The following is a 13,521-nucleotide window of genomic DNA, read 5'->3' as shown; positions in this document are numbered from 1 at the left end:
CACTCGTGTACTATAGTTGAGTGCATGTTAAAGGGCCCTGCAACACTTCTTGAGCATAGTCATGAAACATTGCCGACCTGTAGTCAAGGCTCTCGAGGACATGTGACCCAAACATTAAAGTGCAGCATGTTGCCGCCGCGGGATGGCGCAAAGTGCCCGTCCGCTTGCTCGCGATCACACCCACGCGTCGAGGAAAAAAAAAGAAACAGTGCTCAAGGTCATGACATGTGCGTGAACTAACTTCTTTCCCCCTTGCCACCCCTCCATACTTAGCTTCCAGCGCGCTCGTTGAGACGAGATAAGAAAGAAAGCGCTTACAACGTGCGACAAATCCCTGTAACTCCGCTCGTGCTTGACGGATTCTAAACACAATGAACTCCCTGAATGAAGCCATTTGATGATTACTTGCAAATGTGTTGCAGGGCCCCTTAAAGGGACACTAAAGAGCAAAACGATTTTTGTCATATTAGTAAAGTACTCTTTCACGATACCAAAAACACCGCGCTTGCTGCGAGAAGACGCTTAGTAAGCGAGAAAATGCGCAAAAACAAAATGTGGGTGGCGACACCACCTTGAAGTTTTCACACCATTCCCGTGACGTCACATGTTTTGACGGCGCTTTCTAGGGACTACGTAGTTCCTAATTGATACAAATGAAGTACATTGTCCTCTGAGGGTGCCATAGGCTTAACATACCAAGTTTGGGGTAATTTTGTTGAGTCAATGGCGCCAAAATACGATAAATACACTTTGAAATCCGTGACGTCACACGGGGAGATTTCGGTGCGACATTTAAAAATTAAACTTTGGACTCTATTTTCCCCTCTATTAATAAACCTATGATGGCGAAATTAACGACATTAGAGTTCTCAGAGCACAATTTATTGATCTAGACCGATTCATTGTTTCTCTTTAGTGTCCCTTTAAGGAACCACCAGACAGTTAAAGTAACCTGGAGTCTTTAACTACAGCATCATTCATAACCAATGCTGTGCAGTTTTGGTACTATGAACCCAATACTACCTAATGTTTGCACTGGTTGGTGTCTTGCCTGAAGCCTCTTCTTATGTACTGTGGGATATGGAGATGCATAATCATATGATGTTTTGCTTGCAATAGCTAGTTGTACTTTAGTGCTTGCACTGATTTGTCTTTACTTATCCGGAGTTGCTTGGGTGTGATGTGTGATCAGGCAAAAAAGGCTGGAAAACGTGCAACTGTGTGCTCAGAAATCTTGGACATAACTGCTATTGTTTGCCATGCACATGCTATGTACGACAGTACCATGCCACAGTATGCAGCATCTTCTGGCAAGGTGTGTAGAATGTGGCGGTGGTGGTGATAAGAATGTATGTGCCTAGCTACTTAAAGTTTGTCGATGTAGGAACACACACATCTGTGCACACGTCTTTTGCCAGAGAGACCTGAACTTGCTTTGGCAAAGTCATTTTTTATGGGAAGAACCTTTAGCTTTCTTTATTGTTGTTTAAAATAATTTTGTCCTAATAGCTCTTGAGTCATGTGAGTGCAAAAAGTCAGTGTTTCTATTGAAAAAGCTTGTGATTGTCTATTGAAGACGTTCACGGTTTTAAACAGCATTAGATTACAAGCGGTAGTGGCTTTATATTTGCAGCAAAGAATCTGCCAGAATAATGGGTGAGTGCTTAAAAAACTGGGTTCCCTACTGTTTGTAAAGTTATAGCAACATTTTCTCTAACTCGAGCTGCCTTTTCTGTGGCTTCTGCAAACAAATGATGCAAGTACTTCGAGCACTTGTTCAAGTTGATAAGGGATGAGTATTTGCGAGGACTTTTGCTTCAAGTGTGTGCTCTTGTGTTATCTTCGATAGTATATCACTTAAAGCACTATGGAGCATAAAGGTTTAGCATGACGGCGGGGGTCGAACAGATAATGGCTTACAAACAGTACAAGCATGTCCAAGGTCGATCCAAATAGGTCGCGAAGCTTCAGGCGAAAAGTGGTTCAGAACCTATTGCCAACGACACCAGCAAGGGGAATTATGGGTGCTGCGATTGAAGCACGACTGTGTTTGGAGGGAACAAACACTAATACCGAAAAACCAAGTTTTATTCAAGCGCGAAGCAATCTTTATGTTTCACAAATTACATTTATTTCGTGAACAATATTATGTAGGTGCAATGTGCCAAGAATGTAGGATAGTGTTTAATTATTATGAAAAACCTTTTTCTTAGCGCCCCCTGAAGAGAGGCGCACGTCATTGTAACTCAGTGCAGCCCTTGCGGTGCATCGAAAGGCGCGCTCGTAAACTCGTCTGCAACGACACGCCCCCTCACGTGTTCTGGTGTTTCGCACTTGAATACGTTCTGTGAAATATTGTGGTGAGAATTTGATTTTGGTGTTCGCAAAGTTGCGAGGTGCGTTTCATCGTTGGTGAACGTGTTGGCTGCGGTGTTCAACGGGCATCGGCGGCTAAATTTCACGCCGAACGCTTTCCTCGGTACTCACGGGTACGATGTGGTGTTCCAAGGATGCAATAGCAACACGCGTATGCCTGGCGAGCCCTCTCTTCTAGATAAGACACCGGAGCAACGGTTCGGAGAAGTGTGCTTGCTGGATTTTCATGGATCAGTATTCCTGCTGCCCGGTTTCCTTCGTGAACACGCAGTGCCTACTTTATTTCCTGCTATCAGTGAGCAGATCGCTAAGTTATCTGTCGCGCTACAATTCGTATGTCTTGATACGTTACACGTAAGGTTAATTTATCGGAACAAAAGGCAAGACATAGTGCTTGTAGTGTACGCACTTTTTGTACTTATTACGACAATTGTTGAGCATTGTGTAGGGTGTGATAAAATTGCGTTATTGTGACCATTGAATAAAACTGAAATATCATTATTATTATTTTGACGTGACCAGGTGTCATTTCTTCTCATTAGAACTGAAGCACACATGCAATGCGCTCTTTAAGTCCCATGCACATATGCGAAGCAAATCAGCAACGTTGCAAACATGAGAGGTACGCTGCTGCCTACTTTATTCACACTATGGAAGATGACACGAACGCAGAATAAAAGCTCCAAGAATGTTGCCTAGTAAAACCAAGGCGAATTGAACGGCGGTACGCTTAAACACCGTTGTTTAGACACGGGTCGATATTAGTTTAGCTAGCGTTGGCTTCAAGCGCACACGCCAAGGGGTTGCCAGCTTGCCGTAGCGCGAATCCTTAGCGATCAGGGGCCTAAGAAAAATATTTTGAGGTCAAATTTCGCGCTAGTGACAACAGAATGTCACATTTTTACGGGATATTTCATCACATCCGCTTTATTTTTTGTTCCGCCGGAAGTGTTCCCTCCTCACACAGATGGCGCTAAGCCCCATGAGCAGCTGATGAGCCGCCATTTTCTGAACGTATGGGCTTCTATGGAACCTTTGCTACCATTTACATTTACCTTGGCATGTCATTGCTCTCCGTTTATTTGCAAAAAGAAAAGTGCTTGGCGCATGTTGAAATTTGTGTTATGTCACATCAGTGGTAACCAGATAATATTTTACTATATGCTATAAATGTTATAATGTGACTCCCTCGAACACTGTCAGAGCTTTGAAAGTGCTCCTTTGAGCAGTAAATTAAATAATAGGACCATTGCTATAAGCGAATGACTAAAAATTTCAGCTGGAAATTTTGCACACTTATTCTGCAATCAATTGTTGAAAGTACACCTTAAAGTTCAAATTTCTGAGAGCATCTCTTCTACGTGATTGTGTATTGAGGGCTGCTGGCACAGCAGCTCTGGCGTTGTGTGCACTAGTTCGGTGTTCGGTGTTGTGCGCACTAATGGAAGACTAACCCTCCATTTTTAATATTGACCTCTGCATATTGCTTCTATACATGCACCTGCTCTATGTCTATCTTGACAAAAGAAGCCTGGCAGGTAGCAAGGATGATAGCATTCATTGTTGAATTTAAGGTATGCCAAATGGAGCTACTATGAAAGCAGCAAAGGGAGAATAAAATTTGTATTTACGGTGTGTGGATGTGGTCAACAGTGCCTTATTCTGTCCTTTTTTGAAAGGCGCAAGTTGAAAGGAAACGGGGGGGGGGGGGGGGGATGAGATGACCTGCCAGAAATAGCTCTTCGTATATCTGGCAAGTTGGAAAATTTGTTTGGAGTGACATGACTAAGGTTGGGCACTTCTTTTAGATCAAATGCATTCTTCAGGCACAAGAAAGGTCTCTTTCAAGCATATTTCTCAATTTGAAGGGACATTTGAATAGGCATATGTTAGTACTGATCCACAGTTAAGGTGGTGTTCTGGTGGAAGCCAATGCTTTGTCTTGTCTTGTTTTTTTTGCATGTGTCTCAATTGTGTGCTGCCACCTTCACTATACTTCCTAATTTTTATCCTTTTTTATTTTTAACAGGGGCTAGAAAGGATCAGGACATCAAGGCTATGTCCAGATGGGAAGCACATAGAGTACCTCTATGAAGACTGCAGGACATTATTCGATGTCATGTACAGGGGAGCGAGGGTCTCCAGTAAGTGCTCTGCTGTGCAAAATTAGATGATTGTTTAAGCATTTTGTTTTGTACCTGTTTACATCTAGGGTTTATTACAAAAAGCTTAGAAAACCGAGCATTGGGGATGGTGTGCTTTTATGGTTGTGGTAATGTGTGTGCTTAAAGGAACCGACAACTGGCCAGAACATCTGATTAGATCCTGGTGGTAATGAAAAGACTGAATTATAGTGACCGATTCAAGCATCCCTTTCACGATCTGAATAGGATTTATATTTTTAAATTGCATTTCAAAGTAATGAAAATCCGGTATGTAACGCAGCCTAGCGGAAGAGCCTTGAAGCTGGATTATGGAGTTGTTCACTTTTCTGAACGCAATCAGATTCTTTCATGTAACCATAATTAGTGCTTGAAATTAGAGTATGTATGTTATTATCCATCCCCGCTCTATTCTGTGCTGCTTACAAGGTGAAAGGAGTTGCATGCTGAGAACCGGCGCTAGTGGAACATGTCAAGCCGCGGCGCGGCGCATTCACAGCAAAATGCTGCGCACGAACACGAACTGCCTTCACGCTCACCTGCCTCTGTTTGCAGCATGTGTTGCATGTATACAACTTCATAGTCACCGCAGATAGAAAAATTTTTATTATAAATGTTTCACAGCATTTCCCGTGTACCATTCCGTGATTACACACTCTGACCGGTAAGCTTTCCATTGCGCTAAAAAAACGTGTACCGTAAAAATTGCTTGTTGATCCTCTTAAATTCTTGGCTGCTTGCATCATCACATCACACTCCCTTGTGGCTACCCATGTCAAGGTTCAACTATTTCAACATTGCAGCATCAAATAAACCTCCAGTTTACTGAGTAATGCTGAGAAACGTTTACTGAGAAACGCTGTTATCATTCCTATATAAAAAAAATTATTTAACAAAAATGAATAAAGCAGCATTGATGATAAACCTCTATCAACATCATGTTTATCGAAATATTTTTTTGATGGAGGCTCTTTGTTTCTCTGCACAGTACTTTTGGCCAACACTTTGCTAAGCACACCCTTTTTAAGTCTATCCCCTTTAAAAGGTGAATCATATGTAACTTCCTTATTACAGCATTTTTTGCAAAATTCTTGTGGCAGCATGTTCACATTGCACAAGTGCACAGTCATCTCTACATCACAAATTTTGGACCTTGGGGCTGTTTACTGGCCCTTTAAAAAATATGTCGCACCATGCAATGGTGGTAAGCATATCGTGAGTGCCTTCTGCATACTGTTAAATAAAATGTCATCCAGGAAAATTGGAAATAATTCACCAACTGGGTTTGTTGCCTGTGTCAGAAGAGTTCGTGGACACATTTTGTTATTACTCATATCCTTGCCTAATTTACACTGCATCCTTAGTCTGAGCCAATTGACAGTGACCAGAAATTTTAAAATAATGGCCGCTATTTTTGTAAGTGGCTCGGAAAGTCTATGTGGCAGTCTAAAGCTACTGATGCGTTGAAGCTGTTGACTTACTACCTCCTTTCCAGATAATGGCCCTTGCATGGGGTGGAGAGATCCAGGATCAGGAGAATACAAGTGGATCCACTACAACCAGGTTTGTATGGAAATGCATATTGGAGGCTTTGTTTTCTTGTTTGGCTGTAAAGGTTTTGAGTAGCACTGTTTATATATTCAGCCTATTTTCATGCCATTTCTTCATTTATCAGGTATTGGAAAGAATAAAGTGCATTGCCTGTGGCCTTGTAAAGCTAGGGGAGAAGCCTGGGCAACAGACATTCATTGGTCTGTACACGCAGAATTGTGTTGAGGTAAGTTCTTGAAGGCCAACATTGTACAGTCATCTTTCTTTTTTTTTTTGCGTGTGTGTTTGTTGTAGTTACCGAAGCACTGATTCCGTATCAGTGCACTATCTGCTGCGAATAATCAGCGAAAAACTTTTTCTTTCTTAATTTTTGCATCTAGCAGTGGATTGTCACAGAACAGGCTTGCTACTATTTCTCCATGATCATCGTTCCTTTGTATGATACACTTGGAGCTGCTGCCTGTGCATTCATCATTAACCAGGGTATGCCATAAATCAAGATACTTCTTTCTAGTGCATCATTGCTTTCTGGAAAAGTTGCTCTGTTCACGGTAATTTGTGGTACTTTACTTGCATGGTTTTATGCAGTAATTTTCCACTTATGTGCACAGGCAATTATTGTTTTGGTAAACTGTGATTTCAGATCCATGCTTTCCACTATGCGGCAAAGTGCTGACACCACTTGCGCATTTTTGCTATTGCCTGTACATTTTTTCTCTCCTACTAAAGTATCTTTCCGCAGTTTTCAAAGTGATCTAAAGGGCATGAAAAGGAAAAAGGGTTGGGTTAGGGGTTATAAAAGAGCAACTAAGGATAACAGACATCATAATTGTTTTGTGTGATTATTGGCAGTACCATTAAATATTTTTGCACCGTCAGCAAAACAAGTTCATAAGATTGTATTGCATGTCTTACTGGGCATCACTGCTTGAAGTGTGATGATTAAAGAGAAAAGCAGCAGCATGGCAAATTGGCGATTACTTGCCTTGTAAGAAGACAGCTATATCAAAGGCATAGCCAGGATTTTATTTGGGGGGGGGGGAGAACACGTGTAGCTGCATGAGTATTTGTATGTTTGTATTTGTGTGTTCATATGCACATACAAATTGATTTTTTAGTTAAGCCTCCAGCCCACCCTTCTATGGCTATGCCTATGAGCCAAATGGGAGGACACATTAAATTTTCACAACAAAGTTGCTGTCATTAATGTGCATAAGCAAAAGCTAAACTACTGAAGTTCAAGAAGCTTTTTGTTGCTGTAGCAGCTGAACAAGTTTAAAGGACCCCTGACAGCGAAATTTTTGTTGGTGACTTTTTGGCTGTAATTTGTAGCTTTGTGTCTGGTAATCTCTAAATTAAATCGTAAATGCTCTAGCGTACAACTAATTCTAGCGTAGTTAATTGTGACCATTTTAGCATCGCTTCAAAACGCCCGCCTAAAAACCACAAGAAACTGGCGCCCCATGCGGGGGAGCGTCAAAGACCACGTGCACTCAAGCTGTGGTGACGTTGACAGCGCAGTTTCAAATCGGCCCCGAGCGCGGTAGAGATTGAAAGTATGTGGGTGCCTCGGTATGGGTTAAACCTGTTAAGCGCGTGTCCCACGAAAACTACCTGGAGAGCAGCCCGACAACAGAGCCAGAGGGGTGCGGAATAATAGGCCTCGCGTGCCAGTCGTGTCATACCAGGATGTCGCAAGGTGCAGCCAACTCAAGTGAGCACTCACGCTTACTTTAAAACCAAATTAAGATATCTTAAAGGCAACGTTCGTCACTAATAATCGGTCAGATGTGCCCCCGTATACAGGAAAGTCAAACAACACAAAGATCTCGAGGTTTCAATTTTGGTGTCAGGGGTCCTTTAACCATTCTCTGGATGCTATAATTAATGCTAACAGTGGCAATCAACTCTGATTGGGATCACAATGGAGAGTTAATGCAGTAGAGCTAAGTTGCATGGTTCATACCCAAGAGTAAATTCAGTTTCAGCCTTTTAAGGTTATCTTCAGTGCACAAGCTTGTAAAATTTAATTATCAGGGGTTCACACCTTTGGCTCCAGCTCTGTGGCATCACTTCCTCACAGTTCCTGTATTTGTTTTCAGCGGACATTGAGACAGTTGTTTGTGATACTCAGGAGAAAGTGGAGTGCCTTATCAGGCAGGCAGAATTGACGCCTAAGCTAAAAAGGATTGTTGTCATCAAAGATGTCTCAGAAGAAGTTAAAGAAAAAGCCAGGAAGGCAAACGTCATGCTTATGAAGTTTTCAGAACTTGAGGTAAGACTTAATGTTTGGATTACCCACAATGCAAAAAAAAATTCAGGCTAACTATTTAAAGTAGTGTTTTTTATTAAGAAGTGTACTAGCTTTAAACTTAGTATAGAGCTTGGGAGGGAGTAATGAATACTAGTTTAGCAACAGAAATATTTCACAGGTACATATGTTAATTAGAAACAATGCAGCTGCTTAAGTAGCTTATGATCCATACGGAATTGTTGAGAAAGTGCATGCACATTTATAAAATAATTTATTGAGGTGCTGATAATGGTCCTTATTGTAAATGCCATAATTTCAGCATGTGTGACAGAGCTTGGCACGAAATGTTTGTGAAAGGCCCAAGCTTTTTTAGTTTTTTGCATCATCATAAATTTATCATGTTTATTTTGGAGTATGTATAATACGTAGCTACAAGTGTGCACAGATTTGTAATAGCAGTTAGAGATGTTCTTGGGGCAAATAACTCTGTCCATTCAGCAGTGGTGATTGTTTTGTGCATGCATGTGTGCGTGTATGTTTTCACAGAGCTATTTGACGTACCCATCAGTGCTGGTTAATGACCCCAGTGTGAAAAGGCATACATCTATGACAGCAGTTGAAGTTTATATACTCTCAGGTTTTCTCTGTGCTTTTAGCTTTTATATCCTCATATAAATCTTTATATCATGTACCAGCGAACAGCATTAGGTAATTTTTCTTTTACTGAAATGTTTTTTTTTTCTTTTTCAGGAACTTGGAGAGAAGAACTTCAGGCATCCTTTGGTAAGACTGTGCACTTTGTGATATTTCACTGAAATGGTCTATATAGAGTGTTGCTTCATATGTCTCGAAAAACTTTTAAAAACAAATCTTACAACTCAGTATGTTCTGTAAAGCATTGTTGAGTGTCTTGCAAAGGGAAATTTTAAACATTCAGCAATCAAGCACACTTTCGGTAGCCAACAAGTGTTCATGGCATAGGTGGGCTAATTTTTTGTCATAGCTTTGGATTATGTGCTTGCTGCAAAGCAGCACCACAGCTGTTTGATCACAGCATGCCATATAAGCTCTGTTATGTCATAATGCATTACATGAGCAAAAAGAGCAAGACACAAATGCTTGTAGTTGCAGCAAAAGCTTGCACTACGAATATTTGTAGTTGAGACTCCGGGACAGTCAGAAGAATATTGCTGCGCATGCTCTGCATAACATGGCCTTTTGACTCTTGCAATGACGCCAATGTCTCCCAACATTTTTTTTTTTATTGCAGCGTGGTTCTTATTGTATTAATTGATGTAAAAGATGATAGCGTGGCAGCAAGCGGTGACAGGAAGGGTGCTGGCTGTTCTTATTAAAGTTTTTCATGTTTGTTTGCTGTTCGCTAGTATACAACACAATAACATACCAACCCTCCCAGCAAACCACCCTTATGCAAGAGGTGTCATAAGGTATATTAATTTATTGCATAATTTGCCACAGCTTGAAGTATGCTATTAAAAGCTTTTGGTCATGTTTGAACTGCACAAAACTTGAACGTTATACAAATATACAGGGAAATACACTATATATTACAATAGAAACAAAGCAGAGTAAAGAGGGCCATTAAAGTATTGCTTATATTTTAACACAAGTGCAATGACTTCAGGATTATTTTTTATCAAACACAAACCCCCAAGGACAGCAAGTTGTTTTTTTCGTTCACTTTAGTTTCTTTCCATATTACATATATGCAAAGGAACTGATTGCACGTAATAATTGCCCTTTCAGACATACATATGCAAGTGATTGGTGTTCTTTTCATATATGTCATAATTACTACACTACAGTTAAAAACTGTAAATAATTACCCCTGTGCATTCCTTGGCTTCACTAACCTGTGCATAACAAATGAAACGAGCCCCTCAAACTATTCCCCTTCTTTCATTCTTTCATAGCGAGGGTTTCGTCCCAGCAAACTTGATGCTTTAGGTGGAATGCGACGGTTAGGTAGAATGTGAGGAAATACCGAGGGTAGATCTAATGTGAGGGTCAGCTGCGAGCTCATAAAAAGATCACATGCTACATGACGCCAGCAGGTAAAAAAGAGTGTTCAGCACTTGTTGCCATGGCTACGTGTGGCACTGGCTAACACTCCCAGGATTACAAGAACAAAAATACCCCGTAGAGTGAATGAGGGAACAACTGCCATCGTAGCTAATTTGATAGTGCATCAGATGCATAATTCGAAGATTGAGGGTTTGGTTCCCATTGACGGCAAGTTGTTTTTTTTTCGTCCACTTGAATTCCTTTCCATTTGTCATAATTAATGCAGTGCACTTAAAAACTACATATAATGCCCCCTATGCTTTCCTTGGCTTCATTAGGCTGTGTCTAACAAAGAAACCAGCCGCTCGAACTATTCCCCTTCTTTCTTAATCTGCTCATGTCACACAGAAGCACATAGCAAGCTATGGCGCACATAAGCTATAATTTGATAATGACACCTCAATGTGTTCGGAGTGCTCCACATACTGGAGACCAAATAAATACTGGTCAATAGCTAGAAGATTCCATCATTTGCATGTGGGAGAGAAAGCAGAGGTACAGTGGGCTCCCGATAATTCAGACTCGAAGGAGTCCCAGGACTTTGTTTGAATTATCAGAAGTTTCAATTACAGTAGACTCTCGATAATTCAAACTCGAAGGGATCTCAGGATTTTGTTTGAATTATCATAAGTTGACTCGGGGCAACATACCAACTTGCATTGGGATGTTTATTGTTTCCCATGGCCGCAGCAACATCACAGACAGCTCTGCACGATTGCCAGTAAAGTTTTTAGTCGTCAGCTATCACACTGGTAGTTGTTATTATACAACGTGTGCACGCGTGTGCGATTGAGAGACGAAATGTGTTGTGCCCCTTGACAGCTGGTAGCCCCTTCCCAATCTTAGGACGCTTTTCCGCATTACACCAGTGTACTGCGGCGAAAGTGACTTTAAGAAGCAGTCGGCACGCGATAGACCAAGGCGAGACCATCTCGTTTTTTTTTTCTTCCTCAGTCAGTATGCGATTGTTGGTGCGCGCGGTTTGGCTAGTTCGGCCGTTTTGCAGGCAAGCGATTGGCTTTATTTATGTCTGTTTGTTACATAAGAACGCGAATATTTAGCTAGATGCAACAAAGGCAGTAGATATTTCTAGGCATAGACAAGGAAAAAGTTTTAATTTACTGAATTTGTGCAGTGGAGCAGTTTGAATTAAGCGGCTTTAAAATACATTGAAAACATAGCGGGCCAACCAAAATGTTGAAATTTGTTTGAATTAACTGAAACTTTGAACTATCAGAGTTTGAATTATCGGGAGTCTACTGTATTGGCTAGTTAAAGTAATAGCACTAGGTAGTTAATTATTCATTTGCACTTGTGTGATTGGTCAGATTTGTGCTTTTGCTCACAAAAGTGTGATTATAATCAGGCACACATGGGCAAACGAATGGCTTTCTTTCCAACCTGTTATGACACCCCTCCTAGATGCGTATGACAGCTTGAAGCTCTTAAACCTTCTCTATTCAGCTACAATGGACTTACAGTGGACTTAGTAACAAGCCGTAGCCAAGCAAAAGTACACTGACCATGTTGTCCGGCTTGTCACGCGTGTTAGAAGCATGTGGAACAATGCCGAAGGACAAGTACAAATTTGCTGACGAGCTTGGAAAATAGTTTCCATTCACATAAACAAATCTAGGCATAAATGTTTTTGTCTCCACCCCTCACCACTGCCCTGTTTGGCATCTGAGAAACCTTCTCATCACAGTAGTCTGTGTAGTGTTGGGAATTGCTCAAAGCAGTGTTGCTGCATTATCATATTAGTCACATCCAATGACACTTGAGCCTTAGGTCTCAGATTTTGACATTATAATGGCTCCTCCAGCCACATGCAAAATCCTTAGTGAACTTGCATTTACCAGTAGTTAATTTTGTCCATAATGATAGACTTGTTGGCATATAGGATGAATGGCTGACACAAGGCGGGTAATTGAAGACCACAGGGAGAAGCTTTTCACCTGCAATGGGTATGAAACAGGCTGGTGATGACGAATTTCATCTTTGGACAAGAAGCTACTGTGCAAATGGCAGTAAGCTGCTGTAAAGGAAGCTTTTGAGTGACGAAGGCAGAAATACTCGTAGAAGTTGTCATGCGAGCACTCACTGGGGTGCAACTTATTGCCGCATACCTATGCAAAGCTTTCTGCCTATGGGTAAGTTTTCACAGATATAAAATGCATTCGTCAAGTTTCTTTTTTTCTGGTGCCGTGTGCCCTAGTTTTAGCAATTCATGTGCTCTTCTAATGTTTCAAGTATCTTTCTTTCTGTCTTAATTTTAGCCCCCACACACAACTGACCTGGCCACAGTGTGCTACACAAGTGGCACAACAGGAAATCCCAAGGGGGTTATGCTGACTCACCTGAACATCATCTCAGATCTGTCTGCCGTCATGCGCCAACTGGTGTGTCCTTTATTTGTTCTTCGCTCAGATCTCTTACTGTTTAAAGGAATGCCGACATAATTTGTATTTGCTTTCTTTTTTTTTCGATAAATGTAGCTTGGCAGTACCCCATCATGACTGCACCTTTTTGCATGATATTTTTAAGTTCAATTTGTTGAGCACAGGTGCTTTTCAGAGCTACTGTCTTTTCCATTCTCCTTTCTTCATGTATGTTTGCGCTAAACAAATAGTTTAGAAAAGTAGCGTGCAGGAACACTTAACATTACATCCTGTGAGGGTCTGACAACTGGCCACAACGTGTCACAAGGCACTGGTGGAAGTGGAAAGACTGTGAATTAGAGTGACAGAAGCGAGCATTCTTTTCGCAATTTGAGTAGGACTTGTATTTTTAAATTGTGTTTGAAAGTCACAAAAACTGGCATGTCGCATCGACTGACGGGTGCCTTGGTACTGCCCGAATTAGTCATTCGGATTGCTGTACATAGTTTGCTGTTGCTTAGGCGCACCACAATTTGTGCATAAAATTAGTCTGTATGTTATTAGGCACCCCCTCATTATATTGTTATTACAATGTAAAAGGAGTTGATATTGGGAACTGGAAACCCATTTCAAGCCGTGGCGAATGCACGTGGCATGCACGCTTGCGTGGCACACCGCAGAGCATGAACACAAACTGCCGCAACACGGGCTTTAT

General features: G+C 41.3%; 1 protein-coding gene across 1 annotated transcript in view; it reads left to right on the top strand.

The window, feature by feature from the left end:
• LOC119397488 (long-chain-fatty-acid--CoA ligase 5) overlaps positions 1-13,521 on the top strand; it is a 132,994-nt gene that overhangs the window by 90,511 nt on the left and 28,962 nt on the right. Inside the window, exons 4-10 of the mRNA XM_037664917.2 lie at positions 4,406-4,520; positions 6,034-6,101; positions 6,214-6,315; positions 6,473-6,572; positions 8,192-8,364; positions 9,094-9,126; positions 12,705-12,827. Of these exons, the coding sequence (XP_037520845.1) occupies positions 4,406-4,520; positions 6,034-6,101; positions 6,214-6,315; positions 6,473-6,572; positions 8,192-8,364; positions 9,094-9,126; positions 12,705-12,827 (714 nt within the window). The remainder of the gene's footprint in view (positions 1-4,405; positions 4,521-6,033; positions 6,102-6,213; positions 6,316-6,472; positions 6,573-8,191; positions 8,365-9,093; positions 9,127-12,704; positions 12,828-13,521) is intronic.

This window comes from Rhipicephalus sanguineus, chromosome 1 (assembly GCF_013339695.2).
Source record: "Rhipicephalus sanguineus isolate Rsan-2018 chromosome 1, BIME_Rsan_1.4, whole genome shotgun sequence".
NCBI lineage: Eukaryota > Metazoa > Arthropoda > Arachnida > Ixodida > Ixodidae > Rhipicephalus > Rhipicephalus sanguineus.
Note: the sequence above shows the minus strand (reverse complement) of the source record. Positions and strands in the feature narration are given on the sequence as shown.